Genomic DNA, 25,469 nt, shown 5'->3' with positions numbered 1-25,469 from the left:
TATAGGTTAGGGGGAATGTACAAGTGTCCATGTGCTGTCATGTCTCAATTGGCTGTCCTGTATCACATGATAAACGTGTCACCAAAGGTTAAAGTTCTTGTATACATTAAACACGTAAGTCCGCCGCGGCGAACGACGGAAAAAGGCGTTCGAACGTGCGGACCGCGAATGTCGGAAATTCGCCGCGAAACGACCGCCGGGCGAACCGTTCGGCCATCACTACTGATGAATGATTTTACTGGTCACAGTCACTGATGAATGATTTTACTGGTCACGGTCACGGTCGAATGATTTTACTGGTCACAGTACTGGTCACAGTCACTGAAGAATGATTTTACTGGTCACGGTCGAATGATTTTACTGGTCACGGTCACTGATGAATGATTTTACTGGTCACTGTGGAATGATTTTACTGGTCACTGTGGAATGATTTTACTGGTCACAGTCACTGATGAATAAATTTACTGGTCACGGTCGAATGATTTTAATGGTCACGGTCACTGATGAATGATTTTACTGGTCACTGTGGAATGATTTTACTGGTCACTGTGGAATGATTTTACTGGTCACAGTCACTGATGAATAAATTTACTGGTCACTGATGAATGATTTTACTGGTCACGGTCACTGATGAATGAATTTACTGGTCACGGTCACTGATGAATGAATTTACTGGTCACGGTCACTGATGAATGATTTTACTGGTCATGGTCACTGATGAATGATTTTACTGGTCACTGATGAATGATTTTACTGGTCACGGTCACTGAAGAATGATTTTACTGGTCACGGTCACTGATGAATAAATTTACTGGTCACGGGCACTGATGAATTAATGTCCTGCACTGGTCACTGTAATTGTATTAATGTCCTGCACTGGTCACAGTAATCGTATTCATGTCCTGCACTGGTCACGGTCACTGATGAATGATTTTACTGGTCACGGTCACTGATGAATGATTTTACTGGTCACGGTCGAATGATTTTACTGGTCACGGTCGAATGATTTTACTGGTCACGGTCACTGATGAATGAATTTACTGGTCACAGTCACTGATGAATGATTTTACTGGTCAAGGTCACTGATGAATGATTTTACTTGTCGCGGTCACTGATAAATGATTTTACTGGTCACGGTCGAATGATTTTACTGGTCACGGTCACTGATGAATGATTTTACTGGTCACTGTGGAATGATTTTACTGGTCACTGATGAATGATTTTACTGGTCACGGTCACTGATGAATAAATTTACTGGTCACGGGCACTGATGAATTAATGTCCTGCACTGGTCACAGTAATCGTATTCATGTCCTGCACTGGTCACGGTCACTGATGAATGATTTTACTGGTCACGGTCACTGATGAATGATTTTACTGGTCACGGTCACTGATGAATGATTTTACTGGTCACGGTCGAATGATTTTACTGGTCACTGATGAATGATTTTACTGGTCACGGTCGAATGATTTTACTGGTCACGGTCACTGATGAATGAATTTACTGGTCACAGTCACTGATGAATGATTTTACTGGTCACGGTCACTGATGAATGATTTTACTGGTCACGGTCACTGATAAATGATTTTACTGGTCACGGTCGAATGATTTTACTGGTCACGGTCACTGATGAATGAATTTACTGGTCACAGTCACTGATGAATGATTTTACTGGTCACAGTCACTGATGAATGATTTTACTGGTCACAGTCACTGATGAATGATTTTACTGGTCACGGTCACTGATGAATGATTTTACTGGTCATGGTCAATGATAAATGATTTTACTGGTCACGGTCGAATGATTTTACTAGTCACGGTCGAATGATTTTACTGGTCACGGTCACTGATGAATGATTTTACTGGTCACTGTGGAATGATTTTACTGGTCACTGTGGAATGATTTTACTGGTCACAGTCACTGATGAATAAATTTACTGGTCACTGATGAATGAATTAACTGGTCACGGTCACTGATGAATGATTTTACTGGTCATGGTCACTGATGAATGATTTTACTGGTCACGGTCACTGATAAATGATTTTACTGGTCACGGTCGAATGATTTTACTGGTCACGGTCGAATGATTTTACTGGTCACGGTCGAATGATTTTACTGGTCACGGTCACTGATGAATGATTTTACTGGTCACTGTGGAATGATTTTACTGGTCACTGTGGAATGATTTTACTGGTCACTGTGGAATGATTTTACTGGTCACAGTCACTGATGAATAAATTTACTGGTCACTGATGAATGATTTTACTGGTCACTGTGGAATGATTTTACTGGTCACGGTCACTGATGAATGATTTTACTGGTCACTGTGGAATGATTTTACTGGTCATGGTCACTGATGAATGATTTTACTGGTCACTGTGGAATGATTTTACTGGTCATGGTCACTGATGAATAAATTTACTGGTCACGGGCACTGATGAATTAATGTCCTGCACTGGTCATGGTCACTGATGAATGATTTTACTGGTCACGGTCGAATGATTTTACTGGTTACGGTCGCTGATGAATGAATTTACTGGGGGGGGGCTGTTTGCAGGGGGGCCCCATACAACATTTTGCTATGGGGCCCTGTGATTTCTAGTTACGCCCCTGCTCCAACTGCTTCTACTAAAAACTACCATGACAGAAAGTGTGGTGTATATTCTGCAGCCATGATGCTTTGCATTGTGGTGCAGCAAAAAGGATCCCCTTTGGGTTCATGTGCGGGTCTTTAGAGGTTAAAACATGGAGTAAGTAGGCAGCATAATGCTTCCTCAACCCCTGTCAAATGCCCTTTATAGGCAGATTCACTGCAGATCACTCTTCAGGAGGACACCGCCCACAGTCTTATTAATCAGCCACTTTGCTCAGGTAAAATAAGAATGAACCGATTTTAGGTATCAATCCCCAGCCGTTTTGATTGGCCGGGCTGAGAGATCATCATGCCCATGCATGCTTGGGAGTTCAGTCATCTTTGCACTACTGAAATTATACCCTGATCTGTGTGTGACTAGCTCAGTGTACAGTGCAGACAGACAGGACAGCAACTTTAATGCAGAAGAGACATCGGGGGGTTATTTACTAAAGGCAAATAGCTTGTTCACTTTGCAAGTGCAATTTGAACTCTGCAAGGACATTTTCTTAAGAACTTAATAAAATGAGATGAAGCTTCACTCTGCAAAGAATATCCAATAACATTTTTGTTTGCACATGATTAGATGACAGAAGTCGCTCTTTTACTAAGGTCTGGAGTAAATTCAAAAGTGCCCAGTCTATTTGACTTTAGTAAATCAGCCCCAGTATGTCTTTTCTGTATCAAAAATTCTGCCTGTTCACTTTTTTTTCACACTGACGTTACACTTAAACTTATTTTTTACTCATGGTGGCCGGAGGTCCTGGCTGCATTTCTCCTACAGACATGACTGTAGCTTCCCCTTGCCTTAATCACAGGGATTGGTCAGTGACCATCTTATGTTCTTACGTAATGTAATATTTAAAAAATAGTGACTGAGATAATAGTTCTGGATTATAGGGAAAAAAAAGACAGTGCTCCACTAATATTAAAAATAGACAAAGTTAGGAAAAATGTAAAGTGCAAAACAAATAAAATGGATCAATGCACTCACATTTAACACCACAGAACGTCATTGCTGATGAAACGCGTAGCATAGAGTCACAGCAGGAGAAGTCTGCGCACCAAATGTAGTGCCCATCTTAAAAACGTTCTTTCTTTTTTAATCAAGTCGTTTTTAATTTATTATTAAACATACATACAGATATGTCACATTAATCCATGAAGTATCAAAAAATTTAAACTTTCTAATGTGGTTTTCTATTTTTTTTTAAATGTGAAGGCATTATTTTACTAAATGGACTTTAAAAAAACATGCTGTACTATGAGATACCTCTGCCGTTCTTTTTGACTACTACCCATTGGAAGTTCTGATGGTCACCATGGTAGGAACAACTACTGAATAGGTTTACCCAAGGGAGAAGTTGAGATATGTTCCATTTCAGAAGGAGATGTCTGACAGTGCTTTTTGACTGCAAGGTAAAATTTATTTGGTCAGATACTGACTATGCAGTTTGAGGGTCTGTGTCACACATCCTTATGAGCACCACCTACCATTCATTTAAAGAGGAAGTAAACCCTGATGGGTTTACTTCCTCTTTGATTCCCTGCAAAGGTAAAGCATAATGGACTACTGTGCATTGCATAGTAGCCCATTATGTGTCACTTACCTGACACAGGAGCCAGCGATGTCACCGCTGTCCCCTGTAGCAAGAAGCGTCCATCTTTTCCGGCGATGTGAGTGGCTGGAGAACCGATGACGTCACTCCCGCGCACGGGAGCCGCCACTAATGGCATATCACCATTAGCAGCGGCATGCTCAGTGCACCGCTGTCTACGGTGTACACAGTTTAGGAGATATTTCATGGACCTACAGGTAAGCCCTAATCTAGGCTTACCTGTAGGTCAAAGTGGTCTGTAAGGGTTTACAACCACTTTAAGGACTTTATGGACTTACCTGATCAATTTTAATTGGTTTGCACCTCTTTGTTCATCCCTTTTCCAGGCTCTGTCTTTTTCATATAATTGTGTTTATATTATAGCCTGCAATATTGTGTCAGCTGCTAATTTCTTGACAATTAAATTTGTGATTTAATAGTTTTGGATTGGCAATTCTATTTTCAAGACATGTTGTGAATATGAACACAGTGAGGTTCATTTACTAGAGGCAAATAGCCTGTGAACTTTGCAAGTGCAGTTGCTCCAGAGCTTAGGGTACTTAATGAGATGAAGCTTCACTTTACAAAGAATACCCAATCACACGCAAGGAAAATAAAAAACAGCATTTTGCTTACACATGATTGCAGTGGCGTAGCGCGGGTTGTCAGCATTACTTGCCCGGGGAAGGCAAGTAATTTGCTCATGGTTAGTGTTTGACTGAAGCCATTTATTATAAATCAAATGTGTTTACTCTTTTTAAATAATAATGACAACAGAAACAATCCAAATGACCCTGATCAAAAGTTTACAGTAATACTGATGTAAACTGTGTATTGCCCCCTTTAACATCAATGACAGTTTGAAGTCTTTTGTGGTATTTGTGGATGAGGCTCTTTATCTTCTCAGATGGTAAAGCTCTATTCCTCTTGGCAAAAAGCCTCCAGTTCCTGTAAATTCTTGGGCTGTGTTGTATGAACTGCACATCTGAGATCTCCCCAGAGTGGCTCAATGATATTGAGGTCAGGAGATTGAGGTGGCCACTCCAGAACCTTCACTTTATTCTGCTGTAGCCAATGACGGGTCGACTTGGCCTTGTGTTTTGGATCATTGTCATGTACATCCCGTGCGCAGCTTCCTGGCTGATGAATGCAAATGTTCCTCCAGTATTTTTTGATAACATACTGCATTCATCTTGCCAACAATTTTGACCAAATTTCCTGTGCCTTTATAGCTCACACATCCCCAAAACATCAGCGATCCACCTCCGTGTTTCACAGTAGGAATGGTGGACCTTTCATCATAGGCCTTGTTGATTCCTCTCCAAATGTAGTGTTTATGGTTGTGGCCAAAAAGCATCACTCCAAATGACGTTGTGCCAGAAGGTTTGAGTCTTGTCTCTGTGCCGTTTGGCGTATTGTAAGTGGGATACTTTGTGGCATTTGCATAGTAATGGCTTTTTTCTGATGACTGGACCATGCAGTCCACCTTTCTTCAAGTGCCTCCTTATTGTGCCACACCACATGTTTTCAGAGAGTCCCGTATTTCACCTGAAGTTATTTGTGGGTTTCTCTTTTCATCCCAAACAATTTTCCTGGCAGTTGTGGCTAAAATTTTAGTTGGTCTACCTAAACGGGGTTTGGTTTCAACAGAACCCCTCATTTTCCACTTCTTGATTAGAGTTTGAACACTGCTGATTAGCATTCTCAATTCCTTGAATATCTTTTTATATCCCTTTCCTGTTTTATACAGTTCAACTACCTTTTCCCGCAGATCCTTTGACAATTCTTTTTCTTTCTCCATGACTCAGAATCCAGAAACATCAGTGCAGCACTGGATGAAAGATGCAAGGGTCTGTCGGGAGTCTAGAAAGTCATTGACCATTTATACACACACACTAATTACAAGCAAACAGATCACAGGTGAGGATGGTTACTTTTAATAGCCATTCAAACCCCTTTGTGTCAACTTGTGTGCATGTTATCAAGTCAAAATCACCACCAGGGTATGTAAACTTTTGATCAGGGTCATCTGGGTAGTTTCTGTTGCCATTATGATTTAAAAAGAGTAAGAACACAGTTGATTGATAATAAATGGCTTCAGCCAAACACTAACCGTGAGTGAAAGAAGTTTTTTTGTGTTATCCATCATATTCTCTGAAAAACGGCCAAGAAATCATAAAGTCTGCCAGGGTATGTAAACTTTTAAGCACAGTAGACCTCATGTGTAGTCATGGTTAGGAATTTTATCAAACGTTCTTCTTCTCTACTCACCGTATTTCTTAGTGAGAACTTCCTCCAGACTGCTGTGGTCCACATGACAGGAGTAAGTGTCGGCTTCCTGGGTTGGCACTTCCACACTGACTCTGATCTGATAGGTGCCATCAGGATGGGGGAGAGTTGGACTCATTTCATCTGAAGGAAGATGGTCCTTCCCATTCCTCATCCACTTCACATCCACAGGTCGGGGGTGAAATCCGTACACCAGGCACTGAAGTCTTGTTATTCCATCTTGCTGAGCACGACCCCACACCTTCACCTCTGGACGCACTGAGGGAGATAAAAAAAAAAAAAATCTATAAAAACACTGATGGTATACATATAAAGAAAAAATGGTTGGGACTTTGTATGAGGCCATGACTATACAGTACACAGGTCTCCATCCCTATTAATTGATAAGGAGGGGAAGGGGAAAAAAAGAGGGCAATGGGACTTTGTATGAAACACCCCACTAGGGTAGATAGTAATAATTAATTCGATATTGATTGATTCAAACACAATAGAGTAAAGTGCAATAAAAAGCATTAATGGTAAATCAATATATACGATACAGAATGGAGGTAAGCATGAGTAATACATGACATAGTAAAACTTCATAGCATAGTAACATTGTTGCACATGATTAGTAATAAACCAGCAGTAAACTCAAATTTGTGTAAAAACATAGTAGGTAAAAAAAAATTGGATTGATGATTCAAACAAGTCAACTCATGGTAGACACATGATTACTGTGGCATAGCATCAAATAGTAAAATCTTGACACGTTTCGTGGATTGTTTCCACTCATCAGGAGCAGCTATACATTGGGGATACCTAAAATGAATTATAAATTAATAATCAATGGTAATTGATAACAGGAAGAGAGGGAACAAACAACTATGGTCCTAGCACTCTTACCTATGGGTAGAAGGTTATAAAGGTAGATCATGAAGATAATGATGATTGGAGGCAAATTTGAGATTACTGCAGGTTTATTACTAATAATGTGCAACAATGTTACTATGCTATGATTTTTTACTATGTCATGTATTACTCATGCTCACCTCAATTCTGTATTGTATATATTGTTTTACCACTAATGCTTTTTATTGCACTTTATTGTATTAGTAATAAATAATTTATCCATTATTGATTGATTCAATCTACCCTACTGATGGTATACAGTTACAGAGCACCTGGAAAGTATTCAGTGTCTCACTTTTTCCACATTTTGTCATGTTACAGCCTTATTCCAAAATGGATTACCGTATATACTCGAGTATAGGCCGACCCGAATATAAGCCGAGGCCCCCAATTTACCCCCAAAAAAACTGGCAAACTTATTGACTCGTGTATAAGCCGAGGGTGAGACATGCCTGTCCATCCCTGTGTGTGTGTCCGTCCATCCCTGTGTGTCCGTCCATCCCTGTGTGTCCGTCCATCCCTGTGTGTCCGTCCATCCATCCCTGTGTGTGTGTGTGTCCATCCATCCATCCATCCATCCCTGTGTGTGTGTGTGTCCATCCATCCATCCATCCCTGTGTGTGTGTGTGTCCATCCATCCATCCATCCCTGTGTGTGTGTGTCTCTCCATCCATCCATCCATCCCTGTGTGTGTGTGTGTCTCCATCCATCCATCCCTGTGTGTGTGTGTCTCCATCCATCCATCCATCCCTGTGTGTGTGTGTATCCATCCATCCCTGTGTGTGTGTGTCTCCATCCATCCATCCCTGTGTGTGTGTGTCCGTGTGTGTGTGTGTGTGTGTGTGTGTGTGTGTGTGTGTCCAGCCTACCTGTGTCCCGAGCCTGTGTCCCGAGCCTCCGTCCCGTGCCTTGCCTCCTTGCCTCCGTCCCGTGCCGTGCCTTGCCTCCGTCCCGTGTCGTGCCTTGCCTCCGTCCCGTCCCGTGCCGTGCCTTGCCTTGCCTCCGTCCCGTGCCTTGCCAGGATCGCCGCTCTTCGTCGGCGCCTCGGCGGCCATTGTAAAATTCAAAAGCCGCGCCTCCGCCTTCGCCTGTGATAGGCGGAACACTGAATTTCCCAGCAGCCTGTGTTCCGCCTATCACGGACATCGTCTCATCCTCGTCCGTAGTACGAGGATGAGACGATGTCCGTGATAGGCGGAACACAGGCTGCTGGGAAATTCAGTGTTCCGCCTATCACAGGCGAAGGCGGAGCCGGAGGCGCGGCTTTTGAATTATAGAATGGCCGCTGTCTGTCTGCTCGACACGCTGATCGAGCAGGCAGACAGCGATGACTCGAGTATAAGCCGAGGGGGGCACTTTCAGCCTCAAAAAAGAGGCTGAAAATCTCGGCTTATACTCGAGTATATACGGTAAATACATTTTTTTTTTCAAAAAAATTCTACAAACAATTCCCCATAATGACAACGTGAAAGAACTTTGTTAGAAATCTTTGCAAATTAAGAAAAAAAAAGAAAAAAAAAAAATCACATGTACATAAGTATTCACAGCTTTTGCCGTGAGACTCAAAGTTGATCTCAGGTGTTTCTCATCCGGTTTCCACTGATCATTCTCGAGAAGTTTCTACAACTTGATTGGAATCCACCTGTGGTAAATTCAGTTGATTGGACATGATTTGGAAAGGCACACACCTGTCTATAGAAGGTCCCACAGTTAACAGTGCATGTCAGAGCACAAACCAATCCATGAAGTCCAATGAATTGTCTGTAGACCACCGAAACCGGATTTTATCAAGGCACAGATCTGGGGAAGGGTACAGAAAAATGTCTGCAGCATTCAGGGTCCCAATGAGCACAGTGGCCTCCATCATCCGTAAATGGAAGAAGTTTGGAACCACCAGGACTCTTCCTAGAGCGGGCTGCCCGGTCAAACTGAGTGATCGGGTGAGAAGGGCCTTAGTCAGGGAGGTGACCAAGAACCCGATGGCCATTCTGACAGAGCTCTAGCGTTTCTCTGTGGAGAGAGGAGAACCTTCCAGAAGAACAACCATCTCTGCAGCACTCCACCAATCAGGCCTGTATGGTAGAGTGGACAGATGGAAGGCACTCCTCAGTAAAAGGCACATGACAGCCTGCCTGGAGTTTGCCAAAAGGCACCTGAAGGACTCTCAGACCTTGAGAAACAAATTCTCTGGTCTGATGAAACAAAGGATAAACTCATTGGCCTGAATGGCAAGTGCCATGTCTGGAGGAAACCAGGCACCGTTCACCCCCTGGCCCATACCATCCCTACAGTGAAGCATGGTGGTGGCAGCATCATTCTGTGGGGAAGTTTTCCAGCAGCAGGAACTGGGAGACTTGTCAGGATTGAGGGAATGATGAATGCAGCAATATATGAGGCATTCTTGATGAATACCTGCTCCAGAGCACTCTGGACCTCAGACTGGGGCGAAGGTTCATCTTCCAACAGGACAGCGACCCTAAGTACACAGCCAAAATAACAAAGGAATGGCTTCGGGAAACTTCTGTGAATGTCCAGCCAAAGCCCAGACTTTAACCCGATTGAACATTTCTGGAGATCTGAAAAAAGGCTGTGTGCCAACGCTCCTCATCCAACCTGATGGCGCTTGAGAGGTCCTGCAAAGAATGGGAGAAACTGCCAAAAAATAGGTGTGCCAACCTTGTAGCATCATACTCAGGAAGACTTGAGGCTGTAATTGGTGCCAAAGGTGCTTCAGTATTGAGCAAAGGCTGTGAATACTTATGTACTGGTCATTTCTTTTTACAATTGCAAAGATTTCAAACTTCTCTCACAATGTCATTATGGGGAATGGTTTGAAGAATTTTAGGGAAAATAATGAATTGAATCCATTTTGGAATAAGGCTGTAACATAAAATGGGAAAAAGTGAAGCCCTGTGAATACTTTCCGGATGCTCTGTATAAGAGGATCGCACACATACAGAGACAACTGTACAATCATTTGTCAGGATCATTAACCACTTCAATACAGGGCTCTTTCCCCCCTTCCTGCCCAGTCCAATTTTCAGCGCAATCACATTTTGAATGACAATTGCGCGGTCATGTGACGCTGTACCCAAACAACATTTTTATCATTTTTACCCCCACAAATAGAGCTTTTTATTGGTGGTGTTTGATCACCACTGGGGTTATTTTTTGCACTACAAATAAAAAAGACCCAACTTTTTTTTTTTTTTAAAGGGGAAGTTCTTTGTTTCTGTTACAAAAATTTGTAAATAAGTAATTTTTCTCCTTCACTGATGAGGCACTGATGAATCAGTACTGATTGGCACCGATGAGGTGGCACTGGTGATGAGGCACTAATATACAGCACTGATGGGCACTCATAGGCGGCACTGATCAGGAGGCACAGGCAAGCTTCACTGATGGGCACAGCATGCCATCCCTAATGGGCACTGATTAACATCCCCGGTGGGCTCACGTGGTGGTCATGGGTGGGCATCCTCGGTGGGGCTGCACTGACAATCAATCAGCGCAGATCCCCATCAGGAGAGCAGCTGATTGGTTTCTCCTCTAATCGTCCTTGTCAGTGTGAGTAGAAGAAAAGCCAATACACGGCTTTTTCTGTTTACACTGATCAGCCGTGATTGGACACAGCTGATCATGTGGGAAAGAGCTTACATCATAGACTCTTTACCACGATTAGAGATGCCGTGTGTCACACTGGACACACCACAGATCGCTGTGCGGTGAGCCCCCGCAGGCGTGTGATCGCGGCTTATCCTGCTGGAGGTCATATGAGGCCCAGTCAGGATAACAGAACCACTTTCTGGCTGTCATTTTGTTATATGGCGGGTGGGAGGTGGTTAGGAAAGCCGACATTTTATGCCTCCGGAGTGAATGATTTTGCAATTCGGCAGATCAAGGTTACTCCAAAGATCTTATTCTGGAAGCCGGACTCCAGTAACACTATACACACAGGTGATACATTATCCTTATATGGGAAAGATTTTATCTGCTAAAGAATTTGCCTCTCTCTCCATCAATGCCGGAGATTTACACGACCTCCTGCCTGGAAGATAACGGATCTGATATTTCTCTGCTTTAGTGATATATCATTTAGAGGGCTCATTACCATCCCCAGCCTGAGACTGGAAAGTGAAAAGGAGAGGCAGCAAACTGATGAGCTTCATCTCTATCACTCTGCTCTCTCCTCCTATCTGCATGCTATTTGTTAACACATAAGCATTACAGCTCAGCTTGTGCTGCTTCTACCTCTCCCAGTCTGAGCTCTTCTTCAAGAGGCTGATACCAAGTCAAATGAAGGTACTTGCACTGTTTGAATAAAAAAAAAAAATAATAACTTAGATTGTAATTATGAATACAGAGCTGCACTGATCCGTGTCTAGGGTTCCGTTTTAGTAAAAACATATATATTTCTCATACAGGACAAAAGCAACAGGTTCACTTAGCCACTTGCCAACCAGGCACTTTTACCCCCTTCCTGCCCAGGCCAATTTTCAGCATTCAGTGCTGTCACACTTTGAATTACAATTGCCTGGTCATGCAACACTGTACCCAAATGAATTTTTTTATCATTTTATTCACACAAATAGAGCTTTCTTTTGGTGGTATTTAATCACTGCTGGGTTTTTTATTTTTTACAAAAAAAAAAAAAAAAAAAGGTTGAAAAAAAATTAAATGAAAGAAAAAAAAAGATAAATAGGATTTTTTGTACTCGCCGTAAAATCCTTTTCTACGTAAATCACCGACTGACACAGCTCCTCTCTTATCCATTGGGTTGTTACGCCACCTTTAGAAGAAGACTAGGCATAACATGTTATGAAAAACACAGAACTTTGAGTTCCGTCCAAGGGGCGGTCCCTTAGGTAACAACCCCCCAGCCTTCCATGCAGCCTCAGTACGTCAACAAGCAGTATAACGTAAAGAAAAATAGGAGGGGCGGGTCCTGTGTCGGTCGTTAAATTACAGAGAAAAGGATTTTACGGCGAGTACAAAAAATCCTATTTTCTCTTATATTCACTGACTGACACAGCTCCTCTTAGCCATAGGGACGTCCCCAAGCAGTGCCAAAATGAGGGGTGGGTCAACAGCATAAAAACTTCATCCACCATGGCAAGTGGGAACTAATATAAACTTTACCCACAAAATCAACATTGTGTGGAAAAACCAACACAAACACCGTGTGCTCCTCAACAGAGATCCCAGTTGAAGTCTCGACGACGTAATGCGTAGGAACCCGGAAGTGACGTTCGTATCCGGTTTTTGTCTGCTGTTTGTCAAATGTGCTTACTGTTGCTTCACTTGTGAGTAGTTTTAACCCTTTAAATAAATTGCTATATTTTAAAAAACTACTACACTATGGCGGTTCTCTCTGATCTATTCCCCTGAGTTCACCCACCATCCATGAGGAAGCTATAGAAGTCTCCCAAAGAATTTGTTCATACAGCCATCTCTGCAATCATCTTGGTGTCCATTACGAATTTTGCTGTGTTACCCACAGCAGTGAGGTAATTGCACAGCATTAACACTACCTGCACGGATCACCACGGACGGATTTATTACTCAGCACGTTGCACGTTTAATTTAGTGTGTCTACCGAAATTGCACGCTTTGATCTGATTGTGTATGGGACATTTTATTTAAATCACAATTGTCACTTGGATTCAAAACCTGTTTATTTTTCTTTGCTCATATATATCTTTGGCTGTGTTTTTCACACGCTGAATATACTCACACATCCTATATTTTGATATATATGGTAAATTCATGTTTTTTGCACTTAGAGTCATTTTATGGTTTTTACACTAGGTAATCACTATATGATCTATTGTAGTTCCACTTTAGTTCATTGGTATATATGCACAGAGTCATTTTTTGACTTATTTATGCACGTCTGCACTTTTTACTATTGCACACCATTAGCTTTCCTGGCGCATCATGGCAGCATACATATGGGTTGTGGCTCCGCCCCCACAACCTGATAGGACTGGTTAACTATAAATCAAAGACAGACCCGGCTCACAGCATTCTCCTTTTTTTCCTCACCTGATCAGGACTGGAATCGCGAGGTATCCCTTACCGATTGTCGCCCCAGCCAGGTTCAGCCTCTCCTGGGTGGAAGTCCTTCCTGTACAGCCTCTAAATGAGCTATATGGTTGGAGCCCCATTCTGGTGGTCTGGGGGGCATATTTCAGCCTCTCCTGGGTGGAAGTCCTTCCTCTACAGTCTCTAAATGAGCTATATAGTTGGAGCCCCATTCTGGTGGTGCAGGCTTCTCAAAGAAAGCTTTAAACAAGCTTTGACGTAAGTGACAGCGTTTCCTTTTTCTTTCCATATGCCTTTTACTTCTTTCTCTGTGTTTTGGGCGTTTGCCATTTCCAAGATGGCTGCAACAGTGCAAGTATACTCTGAGCATGACAGACAGGAAGTGATGCGGCCTCTGTGTTTCCTGGCTAGAGCTTTTCATGTTGGTGATCTAAACAGGCTCAGGCACTGATATCATCACTAGTGGCAAATGTGAGTTCTAAATGTTTTTATGCCATTTTTTTCAGTAACAAATGGTGGAGCTCTCTACTCATGCATGCTGCATGCTTATGTGGTCATTGTTTGCAGGTATGTTTCCCTTTTTATGGCTTTCACCTGTGTTTTTCCCTATCTCCTTTTCAATGCTTGCTCTGGGATCACTGTGTTAGGGCTTGGTTTCCACTAGTGCGACTTGTTGTTGCAAATTTGCATGACGGGCCGTACTCCATGGTTTCCAATGAGTCCGTTCATTTCTGTGTTCATGGACCTTAGGAGTATAAATGGGCATTGCTCCGAGTCGCATCACATTTTTGGCAAAGTCGTACGACTTTCAGGTCGCAATAGTGGAGACTTAGCATTATTCTGTTTTTCATTTTAATCTGCTGCTTTGCTCTGTTTCTATGGGAAACGCTGTCCAGTCAGACCACTGATTGCCTTTAAGGTATAGGGATTAGGTAAGTAGTGAAGATTGAGAAAAAGAGAGCCAATATCTATAGTCCTGTAAGGACTACAAGATGGAGGGAGCCTTCTGACGGTCAAGACAAGTCACCATCTAAGAACAGACATCGAGGCAATGTTGATTAAATCTCATCACCTCACCCCTCATTATCATTGCTCCCTGTTTACAAACATCACAAATTATCGCATTTGTTGTGGAAAATCATTGCCTGCCAAGCTAGTGTGTCAAATGAACAAGCACTATACAGCCGTGCAAGGACCTCAAGATGAAGAGAACCTGCTAAAAGCCAAAACAGTCACTGTTCAAAGCGCAGACATACAGGCAACATTGATCAATGTCATCATCTCACCTCTCCTTTTGTTTGCTCCCCGTTTACTAACACCACAGATTATCAGCCCTAATGGTCGCTGCATTCGTGGTGGAAAGTCATTGCTTGACAAGCTACAGTGCATAAATTGCCTAGCACCTCCAACCAGAACTACCACTGCAAGGACCTCAAGATGAAGAGAGCCTGCTAAAGCCAGAATAGTCACCATTCAAAGTGCAGACATACAGGCAAGATTGATCAATGTCATCACCATAACCTCTCATTTTGTTTGCTCCCCATTTACAAATGCCACAGATTACCAGCCCTAATGGTTGCTGCATTCGTGGTGGGAAGTCTTTGCTTGACAAGCTACAGTGCATAAATTGCCTAGCGCTTCTAGCCAGAACCAGTAGGTGGTGTTCAAATAGGAAAGCTTGCAAAAGCTTTGAAGATTGCCCGATAGAGATTTTTTCTGCAAGGGCAGCTAAGGATGCAATTGCCTGGGTTGAAGTGGAGGAAACTCTCCACAAGGTTAAAAAGTACTAATTTCCTTCACTGAACAACTGGAAGAGTTAATCCAGGAACAATTGAAGGGGTCAGAGGAAAATGCCCTCATAAACAGGCTATCAAAACTGTATACCCTGAAAAAGCTAGAGGTCAACCTGCTGCAGTCTCCTCCAATGATTTATGCATCATGAATGTAGCTGGCAAGACATGTCACATTCAAGGAGGCTCTAGTCCGAAAATTAGATCTAGATTTGAAATGTTCCTACATACTGTAGCATCTACAGGTACTGGCACATCAGCAATAACCAGCCCATGTGCTGAATGAGTCTAATGGTAGTGGTTTATTAATTGTCAACCAGCTGGGAAAGTGGCAGGGTCTGCATTCCTTTAGATGTGATTCCCTATTGGGAGTATCTTATCAAAATGAATTTTTTTTTTTATTGCAGTGGATGCCAAAGAATCAGACTTTTGTCTTGATGCAGACTTCTAGGAAGATCAGTGAACCAGTCATACAAACAGGAAAATTGTAGTCCTGCAGATTAAAAAAGTGGAGTAACCTTTTAATTAAGCCCGTCTGGAAGAAGTGAATAGACAAGGTGGTAACAGCTTTGTAAGAGCTGAAATTGGTGGCATACTCTGTGGTGGATGTGTCAGACGTCAATTGATGTTTTTCAAGAGCGATGTTTCCTGCGGTCACTGCAAGGAGTGCATTATGGCTGAAGCCATGGTTGGTGGATCCCGCAAAAAAAAAAAAAAAAAGTGCAAGACACCAGAACACAGATCCAATTTATTTGGGAGTAGACAGGATACAGCCATCTCAAGGGTGACCATTAGAGGGTCAGGGCGAATATCATCTGACAAAAACAGAAAATTCAAAGGTCCAGCATAAAGGTGGTGACTCCCAAGTAGACACCAGGAGGCACAATCCTACAGGCGTGGAAGAGATTAGTAAACTAACTGGAGAAGTACCCATTCTTCATTATTGAAGCCTTAAATATCTAAGGCTCCTGTCCTAGGAGTACAGCAGAAGTCCCTTTTTAAGGGTGCACTAATCCAGGGGGTGCCTGGACGAAGCTTTACACACACACCTGGTGGGAAAACCTTCAGGATCAATGGCCCATATCAGCTATATTGGCGTGACATTGGTGGAAGTTTAAGGGAGGTCCGCCTTTCTGGTACAATAATTTTTTATCGAAAAAGTATAACATGACAAACTCACCCATGCAGGGGCATAATTCAATGAGCATAATGATCATATAACATTTGACAGGTGGGAAGTTCACCTTTCAATCTCTTCCAGTCAGCAAGGCTACCAGAGTTGATACAAAAGTTAAAAATTCTGTTCCAGTTTGTAGCTGGATAAAAAAAAAAAAAAAAAAAAAAAAAAATCTGTGCCCAGTGCAAAGTTAGAAAAAAAAAAAAAACATTTGACACGCAGCACAGGAAGTTAGAGTTGTGCAAGATGGAAAACCTCCAATCAATTATAATATTCATAAATCTGGGAGGCTGGATTCTCCTGTAGGTTTATCAGACACCTACTTGTCGCAATTCATCCTCAATTCCTCTACCAGTTGAGTTCCTCCCCTTCGGTCTGTACATCTCACCCAGGGCATTCACAAAGGTCTTACTGTCTGCAATAGCGACAGGAAAAAAAAAAAATAAATTCAGTAGAACTTACTCAAGGGAATTTCCATCCTCTGACAGAGAAAGCCAAAGGTGCATTGGGAGTGAAGTCTCTTCTAGCAGAATAGTGCCGGAGTATCCTTGGTTCTTCGTAACTGACCAATTGTTTTCAGATGGAACATTATCACATCAGACCCCATCTAGAAAGGTTGGGGGTCTCATTTCAAAGACCAGGCTGCTTAAGGTCATGGGATGTTAAGCTTATGAGGAATAGTATTACATTTTCTTGAACCGAGTATTGTTCAAAGCACTTCTGTCTTTCACTCCTTTTAGCAAGAGGAGCAAGATTTGCATTATGCCTAGACAACAGTGGAAGGGTAGAATCCTTAGACTGTCAGTGGAGCTTCATGTATCAATAATTGCAAATATACAGTTTTTGGCTTAGGAGGCTCTAGTGTCTCTCTCTCCTGCTCTTAAGCATTGAATAGCCACTGCCGTTTCCAGTGATGACGGATTCGCTCTCTCATGGACAGTTTTGCCATCCAGCTCCAAGAGATTACTTTTGATGGCATGGAAGTTGAGAGGCAGTGGCTACCAGGTCAATTATGCTCAGTGAAGGTAGTGACTACGTTGTCAATCCAGAGAGGTCTTCATGAATAAGATTTACCTAAGAATATGTGAAAATTATGCAGATCTCACACAGCAAAGCCTGGAGTCCTTTATCACCTAAACCAGCTAAGGTTCCCCAGGTTACAACTGGGGCTGAACAAGGGACTAGGTTCAAATATGTTTAAAGCTCAAAGTTCAGCTTTGTCTACACTGCAGAGGTCAATTAGTCCTTAACCCTTTAGTGATGCAATCCATTAAAGGCTTGCATGAAGTTATAGGCCTCACAGGAAACCATTGTTCCCTATGTGGAACTTGCTTATGGTCCACATTTCTATCAAGGCCTCATTTCTATCCTACTGAACTGACTACACTCTGCAAACCCTAAAGACCGTATTCTGGTTGCTACAACCTCTGTGAAGGATGTCAGAACTGCAGGCTTTGTACTCAAGGAGCCTCACTTAACATTATACCCAGACAACAGAATAGTCCTAAAACACCAGACTGCTTTTATCCATGGGGTGTCTTTCTCCTTCCAATTTAACCAGGAAGTAAATTTGCAGTCTTTCTTGGTTGAGTGAGAGAACCACATTCTCTGGTTGTTGAGCTAACGCTAGTGGCCTGCTTGGCAGCTACCTTTTCATTCAGGAAAGCTGAAATATGTTCTTGGCTCCAGCGTGGCCTAAGACAAGGTCAGTCAGCATCAACATGCTCAGTCACCTCCTAGATTGTTAAAACAATTATAAGCGCCTACTCTTCAGGGCTTTCCTGTTTTCGGAGGTCTTCAGAGCACATTTAACTAGGGCAGTGCCAGCTCTGTGGACAGCTCAGCGCTGAGTCTCCTGAGGTATTTGAAAGTTGGCAATATGGTCCTCCCAGGACACCTTCATTACACTTTAATAGGTGAACCCGGCTCGCGACAGAAAAATTGGAAAATTCATGGTGCATACTTGCGCTACTGATTATAAAATTTTCTTGCACCCTCCCGTATGGCGAGTTAGTCCCCATATGTATGCTGCCATGATGCGCCAGGAAAATGGAAAATTGTATACTCACCTTTCCGTAATTTTCCTTTCCTGGTGCATCTTCATGGCAGCATACAGATGCCCACCCAAATGGTGATAGTTACAGAGAATGCTGTGAGCCGGGTCTGTCTTTGATTTATAGTTAACCAGTCCTATCAGGTTGTGGGGGCGGAGCCACAACCCATATGTATGCTGCCATGAAGATGCACCAGGAAAGGAAAATTACGGAAAGGTGAGTATACAATTTTCCATTTTACTGTGGCTATTTGAATGTTTTGTAATTTAGCGCATCACACTTTTATCTATGTGCTCATCAACAGAGAGACACCACCCTCAAACCGCACCAAAACTGCGGTAACAAATGCAACAGTGCCTTTACTTAAAGGTACTGCATATTTATCCAAAAAAACAGGAAAAAAGGAAAAAAAACGTATAAGCAATTGCAACTATACAGCCACCTGCAAAACTATGCGGCCAAACCAGGCATCAGCCGATGCACTGACACCTACCTTGTAGAATTTTGTGAAGGTGTGAACAGACGACAAGGTCACCGCTTTACACACTTGAGCGACAGATGCTTGATGTCAGAAGGACCAAGACATTCAAATTGCCCTCGTGGAGTGGTCCGTGACCGGAAAGGGGGGGTATCTGCCCCTTCAAGGCATAGGCTTGTACTACAATCTGTCTGATCCACCTGGAAATGGTTGCAGGCGAGACCGCCATGCCTTTCTTTGGACCAGCCACCGAAAAAAAAAAAAAAAAATAGTCTGACTTCCAGAAGGGAGCCGTGGCAGACAAATACATCCTCAGAGCCCGAACCACGTCCAGGGAATGGAGGGCCACCTCCTTAGGATTTGTCAGCTTAGGACACAGAGATGGTAACACAATGTCTTCATTGATGTGAAACGCAGAGACCACCTTCGGCAGAAAAGAAGGTTGCAGACGCAACACCGCCTTATCCTGTGGATAACCAGATAGAACGACTTGCAGGACAAGGTTGCCAGTTCTGAAACCCTCCTGGCCGATGTGATGGCCACTAGAAAGACCACTTTCTGGGAAAGAGTCAACAGAGGGATCTCTCTGATATTTTCAAATGGCGGTTTTTGCAGCGCCGACAACACCAGATTCAGATCCCACGGGGCTAACAGTGGACGCACCCGAGGAACTACATGACGGACCCCTTGGACAAAAGTGCTCACTAGAGAGTGAGACACCAGGGGTCGCTGAAAAAAAGACAGCCAAAGCTGAAATGTGTCCTTTAATGGAGCTCAAAGCCAATTTCTGGTCTACTCCTTGCTGAAGAAACAGCAGGACCCTGGATATAGAAAAAGAGCGTGGATGCCACCCTTTCTCCTCACACCTGGAGCTGTAGACCTTTCAGGTACAATAATATATCTTCCGAGAAGAATATTTCTGTGCTCTCAGCATAGTTGGGATCACCGAGTCCGAAAGACCCTGGTTCCTCAACACCTGGCTCTCAATAGCCATGCCATTCAAACCAGTGATGGTAAAGCAGGATGGAGAATCGGATATTGAGACAGAAGGTCTTCTCGTAACGGCAGTCGCCAGGGGGCGTCTGCCACCAGGCGCACCAGGTCTGTGTACCAAGGACGCTGGGGCCAATCTGGGGCAATTAGAATGACTGGAATTCCAACGGCCTCCACTCTGCGGAGCAGACGTGGTAACAGCTTCAGCGGAGGAAAGGCATAGAACAGCTGGTACTGATCCCACGGAGGCACCAGCTCATCTGACACAACTGCCCACAGATCTCTTGTCCTGGACACGAATCTCGGCACCTTCCAATTGAGATGGGAGGCCAGAAGATCCATGTCTGGTGTGCCCCAATACAGGCACAGTAGCCCAAACAAAATCAAACCAAAAAGTAGTTGGCGCACAAATGAATGATCCGTTAAAAAGCGCTTATCTATCTCGTGGGATATGCGTTATTCAAATGAATGTCCTGTAGTTGGTTTCCATGTGCAGCTATTAACCCATTATGGACTTGGCAAAAAGAGGGGAACAGCAATTAGACGATTAAAAAACAGCGCATCAAGAAAACTCGTAGTATATTGTGAAAAAAACTTTAAAATGTCATTTATTCAAGGTGTGAAATAAACAGAGAAAAATGATCCCTTCAGGATCTAAAAAACATATAGGATATTTCAAACATGAAAAAGACGATGTTAGATAATAAAAAGCCCCTCAGATCTCTCAGTTGTCACTTTAGAGATGGTAAAAACAAAGACCAATCTGCACTACTACCATTTCCTTGAGCCTAAAATCCATCCTTATAAAAACGAAGGGACCCAAAACATGTGTTAACAAACTGTGTAGAAAGCCAGTGCAAATAGATGGAACTAAGTTCCTAGAGTCACTCACTACGTTGATGTTTAAATGGACTGAAGCGCCACCATACCACGTTTGTGAAGTGAAGGGAAGATGTTAATTACAGCACCTTCTAATTCGTTCGGTTTTGGGGCCAAGATATGATGTCCGCTGAGTGCACGCTGTCCGCTGGATGGTAAGTGTCAGGCTTAATCTTCAGGTGGTATCAGCTGGACGTGAAGAGAAGCCTGAAGCACGCCATACTGCGTGCAACGCCGTGTGTCTGAACGGCTGTGTATCATGTGGAAAGCTTGTCACGTGAGAAGCTGATAGATGAGGATGGTTGCTATGCCGACTCTCCTGCTTACATGTTTCGCGCGCCTGCGCTTTGTCAAAGCTGGAGCGGCATACGGCAACCAGAAAGATAAAGCATCGGGTTGTGTATAGGGGCGGGGAATATCGGAATCACTCAAATTAACCCCTTATGTGTCACTAAGCCTGCTGAATTGAGGACTTGTAAACAGAGATTTGTGACAGTAGTAAAAAAACTGTTGGACAGGTCCCTGAACAAACCCGCATAAGAAAAAACTGTTATGGATACCTGATGTGAGTGAAAAACTAATGATTAAAATATGAAAAGATATATATAGAAAAAATGCTTTGGTCCCTCAGTGGTCGTCCTGGGGAAGTTTGGTCGAAGCTCCGGGCGGACGAAAAAGAGCGGAAAATGAGGGCCCTTGCCTGGCTTTCTACAGTTTGTTAACACATGTTTTGGGTCCCTTCGTTTTTATAAGGATGGATTTTAGGCTCAAGGAACTGGTAGTAGTGCAGATTGGTCTTTGTTTTTACCATCTCTAAAGTGACAACTGAGAGATCTGAGGGGCTTTTTATTATCTAACATTCGTCTTTTTCATGTTTGAAATATCCTATATGTTTTTTAGATTCTGAAGGGATCATTTTTCTCTGTTTATTTCACACCTTGAATAAATGACATTTTAAAGTTTTTTTCACAATATACTACGATTTTTCTTGATGCGCTGTTTTTTAATCGTCTAATTACAGTAGCCCAAACACCTCTGGATGCAACGCCCATTCTCCTGGGTCTAGCATCTGTCGACTTAGATAGTCCGCCTGCCAGTTCTCCACTCTCGGAAAGTAAATGGCCGACAGGGCCGGTACACGTTACTCTGCCCACCGAAGTATGTGAGCGACCTCCTGTGCGGCGGCTGAGCTTCTTGTTTCTCCTTGGTGATTGGCGTATGCCACAGCCATGGCATTGTCTGACTGGATCCTGATCGGACGCCCTCAAAGTCTTATCGACCATGTGGAGAGGGATAGCCTGATCGCTCTCAGTTCGAGCAGATTGATCTGCAACTTTGATTCCTCCGCTGACCAGAGGTTCTGGGTCGACTGAACACCTATTACTCCACCCCAGCCCTATAGGCTGGCGTCCGTTGTGATCACCGCCCATTACAGAGGTAGGAACAAATTCCCGGATTGAAGTACCCGGGACATCAGCCACCAGATCAGGGAATCCTTGACTAACTAGCTCACCTGAATCTGTCAATCCAGGGACAACGGAGATTTGTCCCATTTTTTTAAAAATCTCCTTCTGCGGGACTCTGGTGTGGAACTGGGCATATGGTACTGCCTCGAAGGAGGCCACCATGAGTCCCAGGACTCGGATGCAGAAGTGTAGCAACCACCAATTGCAGTTCATCAGCAGTTTTACTGCTGATGAGAGTCTGCAGCTTGTCTGAAGGGAGAGACACTCTCGCTTCCATGGAGTCCAGCAGCAAGCCTAGGTACTCCAAATGCTGAGTCGGTATGATCACCGACTTTTTTAGGTTCAACTGCCACCCAAATTCCTGCAGGGTCTGCATGGTGATCGCCACATCCTCCTCTAACTCTGAGGCGGAAGATGCTCCCAGGAGGAGATCGTCTAGGTATCCCACGATCGTGATCCCGCATTTTGCTGAAGCAATGCCAACACAGGAGCCAATACCTTGGTGAAGACTTGGGGGGCTGATGCCAAACCAAAAGGGAGAGCCACAAACTGGTAGTGGGCAATTTGCAGAAACTTCTGATGCCGGAGGCATATGGGTATGTGCAGGTACGCATCCTGGATGTATAAGGATGCCAGGGAGTCCCTTTGATGGAGTGCAGCGACTACTGAGCGAACTGATTCCATTCTGAACCTCTGTACTTTCACAAAGTAATTAAGGGCTTTTAGATCCAAGATTGGACGTATCTCTTCCTTCTTGGTGACTACAAACAGGTTTGAGAAGAACCCCTTTAAACGTTCCGATTCCAGAACAGGTACTATCACCCTACGACTCAGTAGGTCCCTTACCGCCCCCAGCCGGTAGTATGGGTATGCTGGAGGGGAAGAATCTGTTTTGCGCCGAAGAGAGGAACTCTATCTTGTAGCCAGAGGAAATCAGATCGCAGACCCATTGGTCGGACAGCCGAGAGTAGGGGGGCAAACCTTCATGCGGTAGCACTTTTGCTCGCAGGCTTGTTAATCTGCCATTCCAGGGACGCTTTGGTCCCTCAGTGTTCGTCCTGGGGAAGTTTTGTCGAAGCTCCGGGCGGACGAAAAAGAGCGGAAAATGAGGGCCCTTGCCTACAGCGTGGCTCCTTTAGCCTTCCTGGCCTGTGGGAGTAGAGTACTCTTACCACCTGTGGCATTTTTAATAATGCCATCCAAAGAGGCTCCAAAGAGTCGGTCGCCAAGGAAGGGAAGATCGGTCAGGGCTTTTTTGAATGCCTGGTCAGCAGACCAGCATTTTAACCAAATTAGGCGGCTCAGCACCACTGCTGACACTGAAGGCCTGGATAACAGCGGAAGAGTATCCAGGGCCGTGTTACAAATGTACTTAAGGCCTTGCACTAGTTGGTCTGCTAGTTCCACGCAGACAGGAGAAGCCCGTTATTCTCCCAGTTCGCGGTGCAACAGTTTTGCCCACTCAGTTAGTGTCTGCGACACAAGTTCAGATGCCAGTACTGGTCGCATGGTTGACCCCACAACCGTAAACAAGGAACGAGCCACTGCCTCGGCCTTCCTGTCCGTGTGGTCCTTAAATGCAGGAGTCCCCTCTACCGGGATTGTGGTTACTTTGTTTAACCTGGATACCGTGGGGTCCACGACTGGAGGAGCCGACCATTTTTTGAGAAGGCTCTCCTCAAAGGGGTAACGCACCACCATGTATTTGGAGACTGAAAAGGTCTGTTGCGGTCAACCCCATTCCTTGTAAATGAACTTTGCAAAATAAGTCAGATATGTGAACACCTTAGATCATGGGTCTTCAAACTACGGCCCTCCAGTTGTTCAGGAACTACAATTCCCATCATGCCCAGTCATGTCTGTGAATGTCAGAGTTTTATAAAGCCTCATGGGATGTGTAGTTTCGCAACAGCTGGAGGGCTATCACCATCAGTCATTTAGGACAACATTGGATCATTCAGAGATCCTCGCTGAACTTCTGGAGTGAGTTTTCTGCACTGAAAGTAAAGGGGCCGAATAATTTTGCACGCACCACTTTTCATTTTTTTATTAGTTAAAAAAGTTTCAAAAATCCAATAGATTTCGTTCCACTTCACAATTGTGTCCCACTTGTTGGTGATTCTTCACAAAAAATAAAAATTTTATATCTTTATGTTTGAAGCCTGAAATGTGGCAAAAGGTTGAAAAGTTCAAGGGGGCCGAATACTTTCACAAGGCACTGTATCTACAACGTGTTCAGGCTCAAACCTTCCGCTCATTGGAATCCTCCCCCCCTCCGGCGCCACAATTGGCACCTTTCAGGGGGGAGGGGGGTGCAGGTACCTGTACAGTACAGGTATCTGCACCCACTTCCGGGATAGCTCTCTGCAGAAAGGGGCGTAGATTACGCCCCTTTCCGAAAGTCCCCCGCTGCCTGCTGGGAAACACACAGATCCCAGAGGCAGCGGGTCCATCCTTATTGCGCAGCGCGACTCGCGCATGCGCAGTAGGGAACCGGGAAATAAAGCCGAAAGGCTCCACTTCCTGATTCCCATACCCAAGATGGTGGCGGCAGCACCCGAGAGACGATCGAGAGATCGGCTTCGGGTGCCGACATCGCGGGCGCGCTGGGCGGGTAAGTGTTCTTATTTTAAAAGTCAGCAGCTGCAGTATTTGTAGCTGCTGGCTTTTAAAAAAAACAAAAAACGGCGGAACTCCCGGCGGACTCCCGCTTTAAGTACAAGGTAACATATGCATTATTGTATCCAGCACGTTTACAAGTATCAGCCCTGGGTCAAGCGTATTTTTTTAATACTCCAGCTGAGGCAGACCGTTGGTTTGAGGAAAACAAGACGGTCTTGTGACCTGCGACTTGTTTATGCGATTATATTGTTCTATTGTTATTTTTTTTGTGTGTAAAGTAATAGGAGAAATGGGGAAAGAAAATGGAGAATTTTTTTTTTTTTTCTCTCTCTCTTTTTCTTTCAATAACACTTTAAAATGGTATAAAATGTTCTAACGGTATAATGTTATAATAATGATAGGAATAAAAGGAAATCCAGTGTGGAGGAGGGTGAGTGCATCTTGATTTGTATGTTTTGTTATTTAGAGGAATGTTTGTTAAGGAGCAAATGAGGCTCCCATTTTGGATACACTTTGCACTTATAAACTTGGGACTACAAGGATGGGATGTAAG

The 25,469-nt window shown here is 43.7% G+C and overlaps 1 protein-coding gene and 1 long non-coding RNA gene across 2 annotated transcripts in view; both read right to left on the bottom strand.

Moving 5' to 3' along the window:
* The window catches only part of LOC143984169 (uncharacterized), a 193,954-nt gene that overhangs the window by 16,135 nt on the left and 152,350 nt on the right, over nucleotides 1–25,469 (bottom strand). The window lies entirely within an intron of this gene.
* The window catches only part of LOC143984096 (class I histocompatibility antigen, F10 alpha chain-like), a 126,894-nt gene that overhangs the window by 16,135 nt on the left and 85,290 nt on the right, over nucleotides 1–25,469 (bottom strand). The window contains exon 4 of the mRNA XM_077484415.1: nucleotides 6,504–6,779. Within this exon, the coding sequence (XP_077340541.1) occupies nucleotides 6,504–6,779 (276 nt within the window). The remainder of the gene's footprint in view (nucleotides 1–6,503; nucleotides 6,780–25,469) is intronic.

The sequence above is a fragment of the Lithobates pipiens genome, unplaced genomic scaffold (assembly GCF_037356315.1).
Source record: "Lithobates pipiens isolate NorthernLeopardFrog02 unplaced genomic scaffold, aLitPip1_a1.2 Scaffold_1, whole genome shotgun sequence".
Taxonomy (NCBI): domain Eukaryota; kingdom Metazoa; phylum Chordata; class Amphibia; order Anura; family Ranidae; genus Lithobates; species Lithobates pipiens.
Note: the sequence above shows the minus strand (reverse complement) of the source record. Positions and strands in the feature narration are given on the sequence as shown.